General features: G+C 44.6%; 2 protein-coding genes across 30 annotated transcripts in view; one reads left to right on the top strand and one right to left on the bottom strand.

Moving 5' to 3' along the window:
• LOC118369681 (calcium/calmodulin-dependent protein kinase type II subunit gamma) overlaps window positions 1-9,251 on the top strand; it is a 112,719-nt gene extending 103,468 nt beyond the window's left edge. For 14 of the 23 annotated variants that reach the window (XM_052498546.1, XM_052498544.1, XM_052498547.1 and 11 more), the window contains 4 exons: window positions 3,194-3,269; window positions 3,416-3,510; window positions 4,389-4,638; window positions 5,449-9,251. In XM_052498546.1, coding sequence (XP_052354506.1) covers window positions 3,194-3,269; window positions 3,416-3,510; window positions 4,389-4,621 — 404 coding nt within the window. In that variant the 3' untranslated portion in view covers window positions 4,622-4,638; window positions 5,449-9,251. Of the gene's footprint in view, window positions 1-929; window positions 1,065-3,193; window positions 3,270-3,415; window positions 3,511-4,388; window positions 4,639-5,448 lie in introns of all 23 variants that reach the window. The other 9 variants (XM_052498538.1, XM_052498539.1, XM_052498543.1 and 6 more) reach the window with 1 other exon arrangement.
• Window positions 7,477-16,601, bottom strand: part of LOC118369680 (bifunctional heparan sulfate N-deacetylase/N-sulfotransferase 2-like) — a 180,734-nt gene continuing 171,609 nt past the window's right edge. For all 7 annotated transcript variants that reach the window (XM_035754274.2, XM_035754272.2, XM_035754276.2 and 4 more), the window contains 8 exons: window positions 13,937-14,065; window positions 13,242-13,424; window positions 12,940-13,036; window positions 12,672-12,795; window positions 12,204-12,378; window positions 11,618-11,788; window positions 11,215-11,427; window positions 7,477-11,072 (listed from right to left, as the gene is read on the bottom strand). In XM_035754274.2, the coding sequence (XP_035610167.1) occupies window positions 10,947-11,072; window positions 11,215-11,427; window positions 11,618-11,788; window positions 12,204-12,378; window positions 12,672-12,795; window positions 12,940-13,036; window positions 13,242-13,424; window positions 13,937-14,065 (1,218 nt within the window). In that variant the 3' untranslated portion in view covers window positions 7,477-10,946. The remainder of the gene's footprint in view (window positions 11,073-11,214; window positions 11,428-11,617; window positions 11,789-12,203; window positions 12,379-12,671; window positions 12,796-12,939; window positions 13,037-13,241; window positions 13,425-13,936; window positions 14,066-16,601) is intronic.

Here is a 16,601-nt window from a genome sequence, read left to right as displayed (position 1 = left end):
CTGTGTATATACACTGTTTTGCACAGACATGCGTTCACTGTTGGCTTTCCCTACTCACTGAAGTGAAAACCTGAATCTGGGACCCAGTGTCCTACATGTAGCTTCTGCATCTCTCTCCGTTCCTCTCCCCACATTACGCCTTCGTCCCTTTCTCTTCCCCTCCTTTCTCTGACAGAGAGAATAAATAATGCTGACCTTGAGGCTCACTGGCCTTTTAATTGATTTATCTCTTCCCATGGCCCTGACACAGACACCCAGCCTGACAGCTGAGCAGACCGTAGACAGACAACAAGCTGGACTAGACACAGGCTGGATTTCAATAAGCCTAAAGGCATTCTCTCCTTTTGCTGCTGGTCAGACAGCAGCAAATCTCTCATCAGGTCTCTGAAGAGATGAAGGCATTGTAGACTTTTGAGATCAATTGAGATCCACCCCTAGACTGGCCTGCTCTGTCATCTGCTCACTAAACAGCCACCCCTGTCCCTGAGGTGTCTCTGTCTGTCTGTACTCTCCTACTTCCTCACTCAGGCAGTATCCTCCTCGGTGGTGGCCTGTAACTGGGTTTAGTGCTTGACTGCTGCCCCCTGCTGGCCACGAGGCCACAGTGTCTTCATCTTCTGCTGTCTGTGTGACGCTATGCCCATTGGTATATCTAAGTTATTAGTGTGTGGATGTCTTTCTAAGTTTGGTTTCTATGTAACATATCCTTTATATAACTCAATTGCATATGGGCATTGTGCTCCTCTCAGACCTGTGTGAAGTTATATGTTAACTTATACAGACTATGTAACAACTGCCATTTGTGTGCACATTATTCCAGTTTGAGAAAACGGGTCTTCTTGTCCTATCAGTTTTTTTGTGTTTTTTTTTGTCTGATTTGATCGCTTAAATGGTTGCCATTTTGTTGCTGTTGTCATGTTGTCTTCCAGCTGCCCCACTGCATGATGATGCTAAGCACACTTTTGCTAATTGGAAAAGTTCAGGTCATAGCTCCTGTCCTGACTTAGAGCAAGCTCTGCCTGCGCCACCCTCCGTGGCCCCAGGGGGCAGCAACGTGCAGCTGAGTAAGTTAGACAGCCCTGGGGCAGCTTCTGTAAAGCCAGGCTTGAGTTGCTTTTTGCCAGTTCATAATTCCTGTGGGAATATGAACAGAGGTGTGCTCGCAGATTTTATATATATATGGTACCATTCCAGGGTTTTTCTTAATTTTTTACTATTTTATGCATTGTAGAATAATAGTGAAGATATTACAACTATGAAATAACACATATGGAATCATGTAGTAACCAAAAAAGTGTTCAGAATATATAATCAATCAGAATATATTTTATATTTGATATTCTTCAAAGTAGCCACCCTTTGCTTTGATGACATCTTTGGCATTCTCTCAACCAGCTTCATGAGGTTGATAGTACTCACCTGGAATGCATTTCAATTAACAGGTGTGCCTTGTTAAAAGTACATTTTAACAAGGCAGTTAATTTGAACCATTTGAGGTAGGAGTTGTATACAGAAGATAGCCTTATTTGGTAAAAGACCAAGACCATATTATGGCAAGAACAGCTCAAATCAGCAAAGAGAAACGACAGTCCATCATTACTTTAAAACATGAAGGTCAGTCAATCAGAAAAATGTCAATGTAGTCACAAAAACTATCAAGCGCTATGATGAAACTGGTTCCCATGAGGACCACCACAGGAAAGGAAGACCCAGAGTTACCTCTGCTGCAGAGGATAAGTTCATTAGAGTTAACTGCACCTCAGAATGCAGCCCAAATAAATTAGTTCAAGTAACAGACATCTCAACATCAACTGTTCAGAGGAGACTGCGTGAATCAGGCATTCATGGTTGAATTGCTGCAAAGAAGCCATTACTAAAGGACACTAATAAGAAGAAGAGACTTGCTTGGGCCAGGAAACACGAGCAATGGACATTAGACCGGTGAAAATCTGTCCTTTGGTCTGATGAGTCCAAATTTGAGATTTTTGGTTCCAACCGCCGTGTCTTTGTGAGACACAGAGTAGGTGAATGGATGATCTCCGCATGTGTAGTTCCCACCGTGAAGCATGGAGGAGGAGGTGTGATGGTGCTTTGCTGGTGACTGTCAGTGATTTATTTAGAATTCAAGGCACACTTAACCAGCATGGCTACCAGGGCATTCTGCCACAATACGCCATCCCATCTGGTTTGCGCTTAGTGGGACTATCATTTGTTTTTCAACAGGACAATGACAATCACCTCCAGGCTGTGTAAGGGCTATTTGACCAAGAAGGAGAGTTATGGAGTGCTGCATCAGATGACATGGCCTCCACAATCATCTGACCTCAACCCAATGGAGATGATTTGGGATGAGTTGGACCGCAGTGTCAAGGAAAAGCAGCCAACAAGTGCTCAGCATATGTGGGAACTCCTTCAAGACTGTTGGAAAAGCATTCCTCATGAAGCTGGTTGAGAGAATGCCAAGAGTGTGCAACGCTGTCATCAAGGCAAAGGGTGGCTACTTTGAAGAATCTCAGATATGAGTATGTGTGTCCAAACTTTTGACTGGTACTGTGTATATGTGTATATATATAAGCTGGATTGTGTGCTGTGTGGAATTTCTCGACTCTGCTGGTAGCCCACTACGCCAGACAGCCTATCTGTGTGTCACCCTCCCAGATGACATTTCAGTGAGCCCAGTTGGTTTGTGTGTCACTTGTCTGATGAGTGTTGAGGATGGAGTTGTAGACATAGTTGAGGTTTAGACCAGGAATTATAGAACAAAAATATCAACACATCTGAAGTTACCTAGGAGAATTAGAAACTGTTTCCATGCACTTGAGATTTAGGGAAGTGAAACTGTTCAAAAACTCAAACATTGCCAGGTGCTTTGGGTAGGGCAGAGTATTCGAATGGAAAGGGAGGGAGCTGGACTGCAGCTGAGTTGCGGCCTGTTAGTCGTTTTTATGAGATTGGTGGTCCCCAGTAGTGCTGCTGTGTCTTTGTACAACCAAACAACAATAGGCTTTGATGGCATTGTGAGTGCAGTCTCTGCAATCAGTGCCATACAGGAAGGGGCTAGTGAGCTAGGTGAAGCATGGGTGTGAGGGGTTCTGCATGCTGATCTTCAAGTATTTCTGACCGGAGTACTTTTAGGGTCTCTCTAATTCCATCTGGCCATCTTTCTTTCTATCTATCGTTCACCGGATTTCAGCTCGCAAACAGGAGATCATCAAGATTACTGAGCAGCTGATTGAGGCCATCAACAACGGAGACTTCGAGGCTTACACGTGAGTTTACATACATAGATTGTGTGTGTGCCTCCTGGTTTAGAACTGAATAACCCTAACCCTGCTGATGTCCCTGGTCGTTACTGGAGTAGGCCCTGTTCATGTGGTACCTAAGATGTTGATGATGTGTCTGATTTCCCCTCCAGGAGAATCTGTGACCCCGGACTAACCTCGTTTGAACCTGAGGCTTTGGGAAACCTGGTGGAGGGCATGGACTTCCACAAGTTCTACTTTGAGAACTGTAAGCATTTCTTATCAACAGGGAACTAGACATGGTCATTCCACAAATGGTGCCTTTTGGGAAGTGTAATTTGGTCAAAAATGACTTTTTGTCATAATAAAGAGTACATGTTCAACTTCATAAAACATGTCTTACCATCTCAAGAGGTAAGAAAAAGACTACAAAAGTGCCCACTAAAGTGACAGGGTTATAGATGTTACCTTCAATCAGGCTAATCTCCCCTTGTGATGGGGAATGTAAGCTTGTTGTGTGCAGCACGGAGGGGGGATTTTTACTTGTTAAAAAATGTCTAGCCTATCTATCCATCGATGGGTAACACAGTTGGCGTGGTATGATCTACGTGCTCAGTTTTCCAATACAAAGACCAGAAAATGGCCAAAAAGAGTAGAACCAGATCAACTGTAAAAAACCAAATATATTAAATGGATAGTTTTACCATATTAAAACGAGAGTTCAGTTTGTTACAAGGTTGACCTTACACCTGAGGGCCAAATGTAAATTAATCTCTAATGATTAGGGCTTTACAAAATCGTGGCATTAAGTGGGTTAAAAATCTTCCTAGATTTGGACTAAGAGAAAGCAAATCTTATTTGAATGAAAACACACTGCTATTGGAATTTTTACATGGTTTGAGTGTTGAATTGAGTGTTTCATAAAAATGTGAACAATATGAGACTTAAAAGACACTATTCGTGGAACTACCCTGTTAATGTGTTCATTGTGGTATTTTTTAAAATGTCTTTACCAAGTCACTGAGCACACTATTTTACACTAAAGGTCTGGTAGGTCTTTCTCTATTTGAATTTAATCAAGGATGAAGTCCATTTAAACACCAACTCATGTAAGTTGATGACTGTGTGTCCCTGTCTCCCATGTAGTGTTGAGTAAGAACAGTAAGCCGGTCCACACCACCATCCTGAACCCCCATGTGCACCTGATCGGGGAGGACGCGGCCTGCATCGCCTACATCCGCCTGACCCAGTACATCGACAGCCAGGGGCGCCCGCGCTCCTGCCAGTCAGAGGAGACCCGCGTGTGGCACCGCCGCGATGCCAAGTGGCTCAACGTGCATTTCCACTGTTCAGGAGCGCCTGCCGCACCGCTCCAGTGAACCTTTATCAGACACAGGTGCTGACTGCAGAGAGCTTTATTCTAGGGCCTGTCTGTGCTCTCCCTCACACACGTGCTGATACTGTACATATATTTGTGTTGATGAACAGTGCCTTTTGAAAGTATTCAGACAACCTTGACTTTTTCCACATTTTGTTCCGGCCTTATTCTAAAATGTATTAATAAAGTCAAGGGGTCTGAATACTTTCCGAGGCACTGTGTGTGATCTTATGTGCCACCTGTTGCAAATAGGTCTAAGTGCTGTATATACTGAGTAATATTGAGTTGCCCGCCGCCCCCCAAGGTGTCGAAAGCATTCCCCAGGGATGCTGGCCCATGTTGACTCCAATACTTCCCACAGTTGTATCAAGTTGGCCGGATGACCTTTGGGTGGTGATATATTCTTGATATACACAGGAAACTGTTGAGCGTGAAAAACCCAGCAACATTGCAGTTCTTGACACAGACTGGTGCGCCTGCCACCTACTACCATACTCCATTCAAAGGCACTTAAATATTTTGTCTTGCCCATTCACCATCTGAATGGCACACATACATAATCCATGTCTCAATTGCCTCAAGGCTTCAAAATCCTTCTTTAACCCGTCTCCTCCCCTTCATCTACACTGATTGAAGTGGATTTAACAAGTGACATCAATAAGGGATCACAGCTTTCACCTGGTCAATCTGTAGTGGAAAGAGCAGGTGTTCATAATGTTTTGTATACTCAGTGTATAAAGTTATGTAAACTCAGGAGTAGTTTGGAGATGTACACACTCTTGACAGGCTGTCCTGTGCCCTTCCTACCACTCTCTTCCTTTCTCTCAGCTTTGCCTGAATTCTGAAGCCGATTGGAGCATTTTCTCAGTGGTCGGATTGGCGCCAAGAGCCCTGCCAGAAGAGAACGCTTGGAAGTTTAAAATCTAAGGGGAAAATCTAACAAAATAAAATATTTTAAAGCTGACCGACTGACAACACCACCAATCCAGTCCAACCCTAGCTATATGTTGGGGGCCGGCTGTAGCTGAAGCCCTGCCCTCCGGACGGTGCATGCTTCTGACGCCCACAGGGGGGCGCTGTCTTGTCCTTTTCCATGGATCCATATTTTTTTGCAGTTTTGAAAGGTGTTTAAAGTATTAACATATGTAAAATAAATTATCAAAAAACCTTCACATTTATTCAGCAGGTATGGTAGTAATGATTAAAGAAAATAAATTTGAATTTTCTATAAAAAAAATAGAAAAAGGAAAACACCCTCATTTTTGTGGTGGTTGTTTTTTTGTTTTGTTTGTTTCACAGTTAACATATCTAATTATTTCTGTTGTTGGATGCAAACAAATGCTAGAAGGGAACATTTCTGAAAAACAAAGCTTGATTCAATCCGTATGGCAGGTTCAGCGCTATGGCGCGATTGAAATTTAAAGGTAATATTTATGATTGAGCTGACCGATGCAGCGTTTGCCGTGAATTCAGTCTCCATGAACGTGAGCACATTGCCTTTAAATTTCAAACGCGTGCTGAACTTCCGCGATACGAATTGAACCAAGCTCTAAATTGTTACTTACAGTAATATCAACATTTTATGGGTCGGGTGCGTTGCAGAAGGGACTCTGTTTTTTAGTATTCTGATGTGTTATTGTGGACCTCTTCATTTTTATCCCCTGAATGATGCTGTATTTGAAAGTATTCCGTGTGTTAAGATTTTTTTTAATGGGGACTTTATTTAATATAGTAATGTATACATTCATATTTATAAGGAGAAAGACTTTACTTTCAGGGTTTGGATGCGTGTGTGAGAGTGAAGATGTGTTCTCATGTCCCTATAGCTCCCTTTTCAAGCTCGTTTGCGCTTTGAGATCCCCAGTGTATATGCACACATGCATGCTCACACAAGGCCCAAAATCAAGCTCACTGTGCTGTGCCCTTTGGGTATGTAGACCAGCCAGCTCCTCCAGCAACAGGCCACATTCTCCTGACCAGCACAACCTGAAGTTGCAGAACACTACTATTGGTTCAGTGTGCCGAGTTTGCCTTCTTCCTTGGGCCACTAGAGGGCACATGGCACAATCAAGCCTACTGCTACTATTCTGATGGAGACCCCAAACCACAAACTCTGAAAGCTCGTACTCTTCTCCTTCCTATTGTTTTCTACTCTGACTTTAACATGTTTGATAAAACATTTTTGGGGGGAAATATGGAAAAATGTAATAAAATCTAAAATGGCCGGTACTGTTTGGCACAAACTTGAGACTCAATGCTGTTCTGTTCACTCCCCGGATGAACGTTTCTGCAACTTCAGGTTAAGCTCACTTACTCCTGGGGTCTCTACCTGTGTTTCTGTAGTTAGTGACCCTGCTAATCAGCTTTCTATTAGCGCCACTCAGTGTGATATCACCCTTTGCCTGTCTCTCTTGTTCTGGTCCCTGTCCTGTTCTCGAACATTGTATATTGTCCGTCTTCGCTTGCCATACCTCTCTGTAAAGTCATTGGCACTAAAAGCATGTGAAAATGAAAATGCTGTAAAGTGGGGTGTTGAGTTGGCCAGTGGCTGGTGGTGGCATGTCGAACAGCTGGCTGGGGAAGGGCCGGGAGGTGGATCTGGGGGCCACGCTTAAGGCAATCCATGGATTGGTCCCTTTATCCCGGTTTCAGTTGTAACTGTTCTAGATGTTAGTGTTTGTACTGTTGGTATTATTATGAATAATCCATTTCTTTTTGAGATTGGAGCTGGAAATATGGGGAGGCAGTTGAGGTGGGGGTTGGGGCTCAGGCAGCTGGCCAATCACACCCAAGCCTCCCCTGTCCAACCCAATTCCCACAATACACATATGTGGAATCAACACACACACAGTGCACTCCCAATGCAAATTATATTTGAATATATATATACACTGAACAAAAACATAAACGCAACATGTAAAGTGCTGGTCCCATGTTTCATGAGCTGAAATAAAGATCCCAGAAATGTTCCATACTCACAAAAAGCTTAAATATCTCAAATTTTGAGCACAAATTTGTGGTGTGGCATATGACGAAGCTGGTGCTCCCTGTGCTGTGGACAATAAAAGGTCACTCTAAAAGCTGCAGTTGTCACATAACACAATGTTGAGGGAGCATGCAATTGGCATGTTGACTGCAGGAATGTCCACCAGAGCTGTTGACAGAAAATGTCATGTTCATTTCTCTAGCATAACATTTTAGAGAATTTGGTAGTTTGTCCAACCGGCCTCACAACCGCAGAACACTTGTAACCACGCCAGCCCTCCTCATCCTGCTTCTTCACCTAAGGGATCGAGGGGGCTGCTGCTGAGGAGTGTTCCTATGTTTTACCATTAACGGGAGGGAGGGTGCTTCTGAGGAGTATTTTTGTCTGTAATAAAGCCTTTTTGTGGGGAAAGAACACTGATTGGCTGGGCCTGGCTCCCAGTGGGCGGGCCTATGCTCTCCTCCCAGGCCCACCCATGGCTGTGCCCCTGCCCGGTCATGTGATTAGAGCCTAATTTATGTATATGAACTGTAACTCTGCAAAATCTTTGAAATTGTTGCGTTTATTTGTTTGTTATGAGAGACACACACAAAAATATACACTAAAGACAATCTCCCTTTAAAAACATATCTTTGTGATAATGGTAAAACATTGGAACACTGTTTTTCACTGTGTTGTAGCAACTTGTGACTTTGTACCGCCAGAGGGGTGAAGCTTGCTGTTAACCCCTTCATTTCTGTGCCAAGCAGCTCCATAGTACTGGCGTTCCATTGAACCTGTGGAAGGCCGGGCACCGAAAAGACAACAACCTACCGATGAGACTCTTGGTCATAGAAAATTATATCAAAACATGTTGAATGAAACACGTTAAAAAAAAACCTGTGCTCGGTGTTCATATCATGGTCATAACTGGCCCCGCCCACCCTACTGCGCATTGTGACATATCTGCCATAAAACTGTTTCCCTTTTGCACCATAATGCAATGTATACAGTACTGAACTGTGTGATGTTTTTTTGGCTCAAATAGTTTTTCCTGACTTTGTGCTGTGGGCACTGGCCTCTCTCTCTCTCCCACTGGGCCTGATGCTTCCATTCATTGCGTCGGTGTTCACACAGCCATGGGAATGAGAACTACTATGCGGTTTACTTCAACTCTTCAAAAGAATTCAAAGGGAAGAAGAGGAGAGAAATAGTTATTGAGGGAAGGATAGTTAACCTTGGATTATACTATAGCCTCCCTAACTAGCTAGCAGGACAGGAAGAGGGCCTTGATATACTTACAAAAACAAATACTGAAAAATACATTAAAAGCCACACACTTTAACAACTATATATGCAGTTTTACAAGAGAAAGAAATATGCATGTCTACTTTCTGGTAATATTTTTCACTGTCTGTGTTTACTTGATTAAAAAAATGGAAATCTATATGTTACTTGCATCCTCAAGATCAATGAAAATGTCTCCGTCTCAAATATTGAAATGAAGTGATATCACGTTTAAAAAAAAGTACAAAAAATAAAATAAAAAAGGTATATTTACTTAATTGTAATCATATAGTAAGGATACATATGACTATACTCCGTTTTCATTTGGATGCTGGATTTCTGCATGACCATATAATAAATAAAACCATGACTTAAACGATCAAGTGTTTGTTTGAATGTTAGTAGATCATCATAGCTTTGTTATTATGGAAACTATCTGAGAAGTATTTCATTAAAATTACATTTCAACATAAGTGGTCAGTTTTGTCATTTTCATGTAAGTAAGTGTGTGCTAGTCCATCCATCCAGGATAGAAATGTATCTTGTCTGTGTCAAACCAACGCAGAGTAAGGTAACACATTGCTTGTAATATGGCTTATTTTTTGAGGGGGGAGGGGGGCTTGGCTTCCCCAGTGATTTTACCCACGCACTGCTACTGGAGTCTATCCAGCTAAGGGACTTTGGAGATTGTGGTCAAGTCCCTTGTTAACACTGGACCGTGAATAATGAACATGATCTGCCCATTTAACAGGTTTCACACAGATTCGTCATGCGACATAGTTTAGTGATCGTGCCCTCGAAGCCGGTGTTTGGTGGATATATTGGCACAGTTTGCCGGCCCGAGCCAAACACCAGCGTCTCTGACTTCATCACTTACATAAATGAAAGATCCTGTGGAATAATACATTGAAAAGATGCCTTCCTGAAGAGTAGAATTACTGTACTGCAGACTATAATATGTACCTCTAGTCTCCTGTCCGTCAAACACTGGAGGTACTGCCGTTTCCATTCCAGTCTTCTGTAGACCGCATCAGATGGGTAAGACAGTGGCTCCTGCATTGACAGACATGCAGAAGCTGTGGGTAAAATAAATAAACAATCCATTCCAACCTCTCTGAGTTTATTCGAGATGATACAGCGTTGGTCTTTGTTTTGTCGTTTTTACAAAATAAACAAAACAAAACAAGACAGCCGCTCCTGTTAAGACGGACAGTCACAGGCAGAGAGACATAGACCCTCTCTTTTTCCATCTCCCTCTAGCTCATCCTCCTCTCTCTACGCAGCTCTAAACTGGCTGGGTACCTATGTGAGAGTTGGGGAAAGTGCATGTTAAAGTGTGTGGTTTCTCTGTCGACTGTGGCCTTTAGTAGACAGTTTGTTTGTCAGAATGGCCTCAGCTCTGGGGTAGTGGAATGCACAGAGAGAGTCTGGAGGTGCTGTGGCATGTGATTAATACCCCACATCCATCCTACGGCACACGCCTCTGTCCAGAGCACTACAGTATGCTGTCTCGTTTAGTCAATGTCTATTCTGTCACATCCCCCCGCCCAAAATATACAACAGATTTAAAATGTACAACGTTTTACAATCATTCTTCTGAAGAAATGAGAAGTGTGTGTGTGTGTGTGTGTGATCTTGTGACCACGTATGTTTCCGAGCTCATTCATGCGCTACAGGGCCACAGGATATCCTGTGAGTTCAGTTCCTGTTAAATAGTCGGGTGACATTAGACCTCCCCCACCCCCTCTCAGTCTACCAGACCCTGGCATCAGTCAGTCTAACCGTCTGCAGGCTTAGACAAGTCCTCTACTTTCTGGATGAAGACGATGTGTGCGACTGCAAGGTGTTTCAGTCCAACTCATTAACTCTCTTATTAGAGGTCATTATTCCACCCTTGAGGTTTGGTTGTTACAGTGGCGTTTCGGAGTCCATTGTCCTGATAGGGGGCTGTCCTCCCGCCCTCTCACCTCATCCACCCTCTGTAGTGACTGGTGTGGGTGTGGGTGAACAGGGCCCTCTCCCCCCGGGCCAAGCCGGGTGGGGCAGTGCTCCATTCCAGACTGTGGTTCCACTCTCAGCTCCAGCTGGAGCTCTGCAGCTCCTCTCTTAGCCAGGCGGGCAGGGGCTGGCCCAGCCGGTTCAGCAGCCTCAGCAGCTCCATGTTGTGCTCCCGGTAATGCTCCGTCAGGAAGGCACGCGACTGTAATGCACACAGCAGAGAACAGTCAGGTAAGGACTGTATGAGGCACTTGTTTAGACATAATTACATGTTAGACAAAAGTGAAACACAATGAATCATGGCACGCTGGCAACGGGATAATGTGTGTGTGACATCACTGTACCTCAGGGGTCATGTCAGGGTATTTCCTGCCTTTACTCTTGCCAAGACACTTGGGTCGTCCACCTTCCACCCGCTGGCACCAGAAACCTTTACTTTCATCGTATGTCAGAGCCTGAGTGTAGTTGAAGATGGGTGTGACCCCCAGGAACCTCTGGATGCCCTCCATGACCAGGGCAGGGTTGGAACGCAGCTGGGACCCGTCCACTATGTGCACCTGGAAACAGGAATCACACCTCTCACATTCTGGCCTTCACACAGGTGGTACTGCCATGATGATGCAAGGAAAATACTGAATGGATGATTCTGAATTGGTGATTGGGGGCGTCTCCTGTAGTTTTCATTATCTAGCTGTGCTCGTATGGTATGTTTGTTTATGTGAATGTGTATTTCCAGTAAAGTGTTACCTGGCTGGGCTGGTAGTGGTGTAGCCAGCGCTCCAGGTGGGTGGCGTAGGCCCCAGGTTTAAGGCAGCGTCTCTGCAGGATGATCAGCTCTCGGGGGGAGGCAGGCCCCGCTGTCACCACCTCCTGGAATGTGTGGTTGATAGCCATTGGGTCCTGATGAGCCCGCTGGTGCTGCAGGGTCACACACATGGGATAGGTCAAAGGTCAGCCATCATGAGTCAAAGGTTATCAGAGGTCAGGCTTCAAAGGGATCAAGTAACAAGATAACTTTGACCTCCCTTGCTTGTTAAAGTAACTACAAGCAAATAATGAGAATAATTATTATATTTAACTAGGCAAGTCAGTTAAGAACAAATTCTTATTTACAATAATGGCCTACAAGCAAATAAACCTCACAGGTGAAGCTAAAATAAAAACAGATGACTCTACATCCTGCAGTTTCTTCAGCATGTGTGGTCACTTAACAGTCAAAATGGTCTGGGAACAGTTTATATTTCATGACCCTAATGGTTCATATTATGGCTGAGGTAGTTAGAGCTGATCCTGAACATTGGTGAACCTGATCTGTGTAGTGTGATCGACCCACCTGGTACCAGGAGTAGGCGCGGTCCACTGGGTTGATGAGCACAGCCAGGATCTTGGCCCGGGACAGCAGGGCCGCCGCTCTCTTAGGGGCTACCTCCGTGTCAAAGTAGTTGGCACTTTTCTCAAACATGAAGTCTGTGCTGACATTCGATGGGAAGGGGAAGAAGTCCATGTACCTGAAGAGAGGAGGGGGGAGAGCAGTTTGGTTTACTGAGGGCCAGGGGAGAGCTTATGACATAAAAAGTCCCAATAACTTTGAATGGCTTTCTGCTCCATGTCGCTTTCCACCTAGGACCAAATAGACCATACTGTTATCCGTTCTCACTGATATGAGAGGACTAGATAAGAGAGCAATATGGAGGAAGACTAAACTACAAGTAAGCATGAAGGAACTACATAGAGGCAATGTTGAGGTGTGACTACAGGCTTCATTATAGTGTTTAAAGAATGGGCAGTAATGTTGTCTTACCAGTCAATGCCGTTGTCGTAGTTGGGCCCGCTAAAGAATTGGATCTCCTCAAAGGTGACAGGACTGGGGAAGCTACTGGTAATGGCAGGGTGGAGGCTCAGGAATGAGTGCAGGGCTGTGGTGCCTGAAATTACACATACAAATATACACTTTTGGTTGGACTGAAACTCACCACCACAAATGCCACCGTGCAACACATTCTGGCCAAGAGTGTGCGAAGAGCGAGAGAGGTTACGTCGGAGGAGAATGGCCGGCCACAGGGTCTCACCTGTTTTCTGTGGGCCTACGACCAAGAACCTGGGTAGTCTATCACAGGTCTTTTCCTTCGACCAGATGTCTTTATGCCTCTTGTCCTGACATGGGTTCTGAGGACAAATAGAGAGGGGGTTAGGTTAGGGTCACCAGTACATGTAGCTCATCAGTAAGTCATTTCATTGCAAAGTCAAATAAATTGATAGGCCAAACTTTATTATAACAATCTCAAGAAAACAGTACATATCCAAAATAGGAAACAGTAACTAACAACCGATGTACTACCATGTCTGTTAATAATAATTGCAGTTCCCTAACCTGCCAGAGGGGGTCCCTCTCCTCAGGGAAGATCTGGAAGTATTTGTCAGCCAGCTGCGTAGGGGGCAGGGTCTGCAGCCGCAGGTTGGTCCAACACTGAACAAACTTCACCAGGGACTCAAAGGTGTACAGGCCCAGCCGGTCATTCCCGTAGTTAGACAGGTGGGTCATGAAGATGCTGATCTGGAGGGGGGGGGTGTCAGAGGAGGGAAGTGAGACTTTTCACTGTTTAGCTGCATACGAGACTAAATTCCAACTTGTGGCACAGATTGACACCGATGCATGATTTACACAAAAATTAAAGTTACAATTCCATTTTCCAAGTTAAGATTCTTCCAGTCATATAGAGCAGCGGCCTGAAGAGGGTAGCAGGCTCCAGTAATGATTCTTCCAGTCATATAGAGCAGCGGCCTGAAGAGGGTAGCAGGCTCCAGTAATGATTCTTCCAGTCATATAGAGCAGCGGCCTGAAGAGGGTAGCAGGCTCCAGTAATGATTCTTCCAGTCATATAGAGCAGCGGCCTGAAGAGGGTAGCAGGCTCCAGTAATGATTCTTCCAGTCATATAGAGCAGCGGCCTGAAGAGGGTAGCAGGCTCCAGTAATGATTCTTCCAGTCATATAGAGCAGCGGCCTGAAGAGGGTAGCAGGCTCCAGTAATGACAGGCAGAATATCTCCAGAGAGGACTAGAACTTACAGGGTTGAGGAGGACGGTGAGGAACAGCTCTCCTCCCCTGATGCTCTTGTCCAGCTCTTTGGAGCCTCCTGGGTACTCGTTATAGAAGATAGTGTGAGTGAAGAGGCCACATGTCTGTCTGGGTAACACCTGCAGAGACAGAGGGGAAACTGTAAAAAATACATCAAAATAATCTACTTTCTCTTCCTTCTCGCCACTTTAATAATGAATAGGGCCTTTGCACCGTTGTATAAACCCTAAGCCCTTGAGTGCGCTCACTAAGCACTGAGGGGCAAATCCTAACTCCTGATTAAGTCATATTTTCACTTTGTCATTGATGTCAATGAGAGATGGAGCGACCATTTGACTTCAATTGAAGTTCAAAATAACTGTGGAGTGAAAATCTCACTTTTAAAAGATAATATTCAGACAACCTATAATAATGTTGTTGATGTCTTAAACTCATATTTGTGGCCAAAGCATACATTTAAAAAAAACCTACCTCAAACTTTCTCAAATTTGCTTGTATAATGACATTATCTTTGGCCGAGACAGGCCGGTACGTGATCTGGTGGGGAGAATGATCCTTCTCGAGATTAGGGGAGACATGAGCTAGGGCGGTCACGAAAATTTAGTCAGCCGGTGATTGTCAAGCAAATAACTGTCGGTCTCAGGGTAATTGACCGTTAATTAACATAAACACTCCTGGCGTCCACACAGCCTACAAGACACTGATGCAGACCTTTGGAACATCTACATTTTAAGAAGTTTAATAAATCCGTGTAACATAGCCAACACCTTCACAATTAATCCATGATGTATTGTAGACAGGTCTAAAGAAGCATGATATGAAGAAAATGTTGTCTATTTTAGAAGAAAATAATAGCACACTCTGAGTTGTCCTTATGTTAGGTCCTGATGTGGCTATGCCAAATGACTGTGGGCTACACTAGTTCATTTAGCAGACAAGATTTGCTTAGAATTCTGTGGCATTATTTTATAGTATGAAGAATACAATTGAACAAAGCTGAATGAAATAGAAATGATACTTTCTCCAAACGATTTGAGGGAGTGAACACATGCAGCTATTCTGTGTTGAGCGGCTAACAAAGAAACAGGTCCTCCTATATGCTTTATTTACAGTTATTTATATAACTTTAGTTGTGATACAAATGTTGGGCAATATGTTCTGATTTTGAATACATTCTAAGGCTGGATGATGTGACTAATGATGATTTGTAAAAAAGAAAGGCACTGCTCCCAGAAGTGCTTTTGTCACATCTAAAATCCATGCTTTTGTCACTTCTAGGTTAGACTACTGCAATGCTCTACTTTCTGGCTACCCGGATAAAGCACTAAATAAACTTCAGTTGGAACACGGCTGCTAGAATCTTGACTAAAATCAAAAGATTTGATCATATTACTACAGTGCCAGCCTCTTTACACTGGCTTCCTGTTAAAGCAAGGGCTGATTTCAAGGTTTTACTGCTAACCTACAAAGCATTACATGGGCTTGCTCCGACCCATCTTTCCGATTTGGTCCTGCCGTACATACCTCCACGTACGCTGCGGTCACAAAACGCAGGCCTCCTTACTGTCCCTAGAATTTCTAAGCAAACACTGGAGGCATGCCTTTCTCCTATAGAGCTCAATTTTTATGGAATGATCTGCCGATCCATGTGAGAGAGACAGACTCGGTCTCAATCTTTAAGTCTTTGTTAAAGACTCATCTCTTCAGTAGGTCCTATGATTGAGTGTAGTCTGGCCCAGATTGTGAAGGTGAACGGAAAGGCACTGGAGCAACAAATCTGCCTAGCCGGTTCTCTCCACTGGGATTCTCTGCCTATTACAGGGGCTGAGTCACCGGCTTACTGGTGCTCTTTCATGCCGTCCCTAGGAGGGGTGCGTCACTTGAATAGGTTGAGTAACTGACGTGATCTTCCTGTCCGGGTTGACGCCCCCACCTTGGGTTGTGGCGTGGGGGAGATCTTCGTGGGCTATACTCGGCCTTGTCTCAGGATGGTAAGTTGGTGGTTTAAGATACCCCTCTAGTGGTGTGGGGGCTGTGCTTTGGCAAAGTGGCTGGGGTTATATCCTACCTGTTTGGCCTTATCCTGTATGACCTCCCTACAACGCCTGGGCAAGCTCCTGATGAGGTGGCGGATGGTCTCCTGAGGGATCTCCTCCCAGACCTGGACAAAATCATCCGCCAACTCCTGGACAGTCTGTGGTGCAACATGGCGTTGGTGGATGGAGCGAGACATAATGTCCCAGATGTGCTCAATTGGATTCAGGTCTGGGGAACGGGCGGGCCAGTCCATTGCATCAATGCCTTCCTCTTGCAGGAACTACTGACACACTCCAGCCACATGAGGTCTAGCATTGTCTTGCATTAGGAGGAACTCAGGGCCAACCGCACCAGCATATGGTCTCACAAGAGGTCTGAGGATCTCATCTCGGTACCTAATGGCAGTCAGGCTACCTCTGGCAAGCACATGGAGGGCTGTGCGGCCCCCCAAAGAAATGCCACCCCACACCATGACTGACCCACCGCCAAACCGGTCATGCTGGAGGATGTTGCAGGCAGCAGAACGTTCTCCACGGCGTCTCCAGACTCTGTCACATGTGCTCAGTGTGAACCTGCTGTGAAGAGCACAGGGCGCCAGTGGCGAATTTGCCAATCTTG

This window comes from Oncorhynchus keta, chromosome 36 (genome assembly GCF_023373465.1).
Source record: "Oncorhynchus keta strain PuntledgeMale-10-30-2019 chromosome 36, Oket_V2, whole genome shotgun sequence".
Taxonomy (NCBI): domain Eukaryota; kingdom Metazoa; phylum Chordata; class Actinopteri; order Salmoniformes; family Salmonidae; genus Oncorhynchus; species Oncorhynchus keta.
The sequence above is the reverse complement of the archived record's forward strand: the minus strand, read 5'-3'. Positions and strand labels throughout refer to the sequence as shown.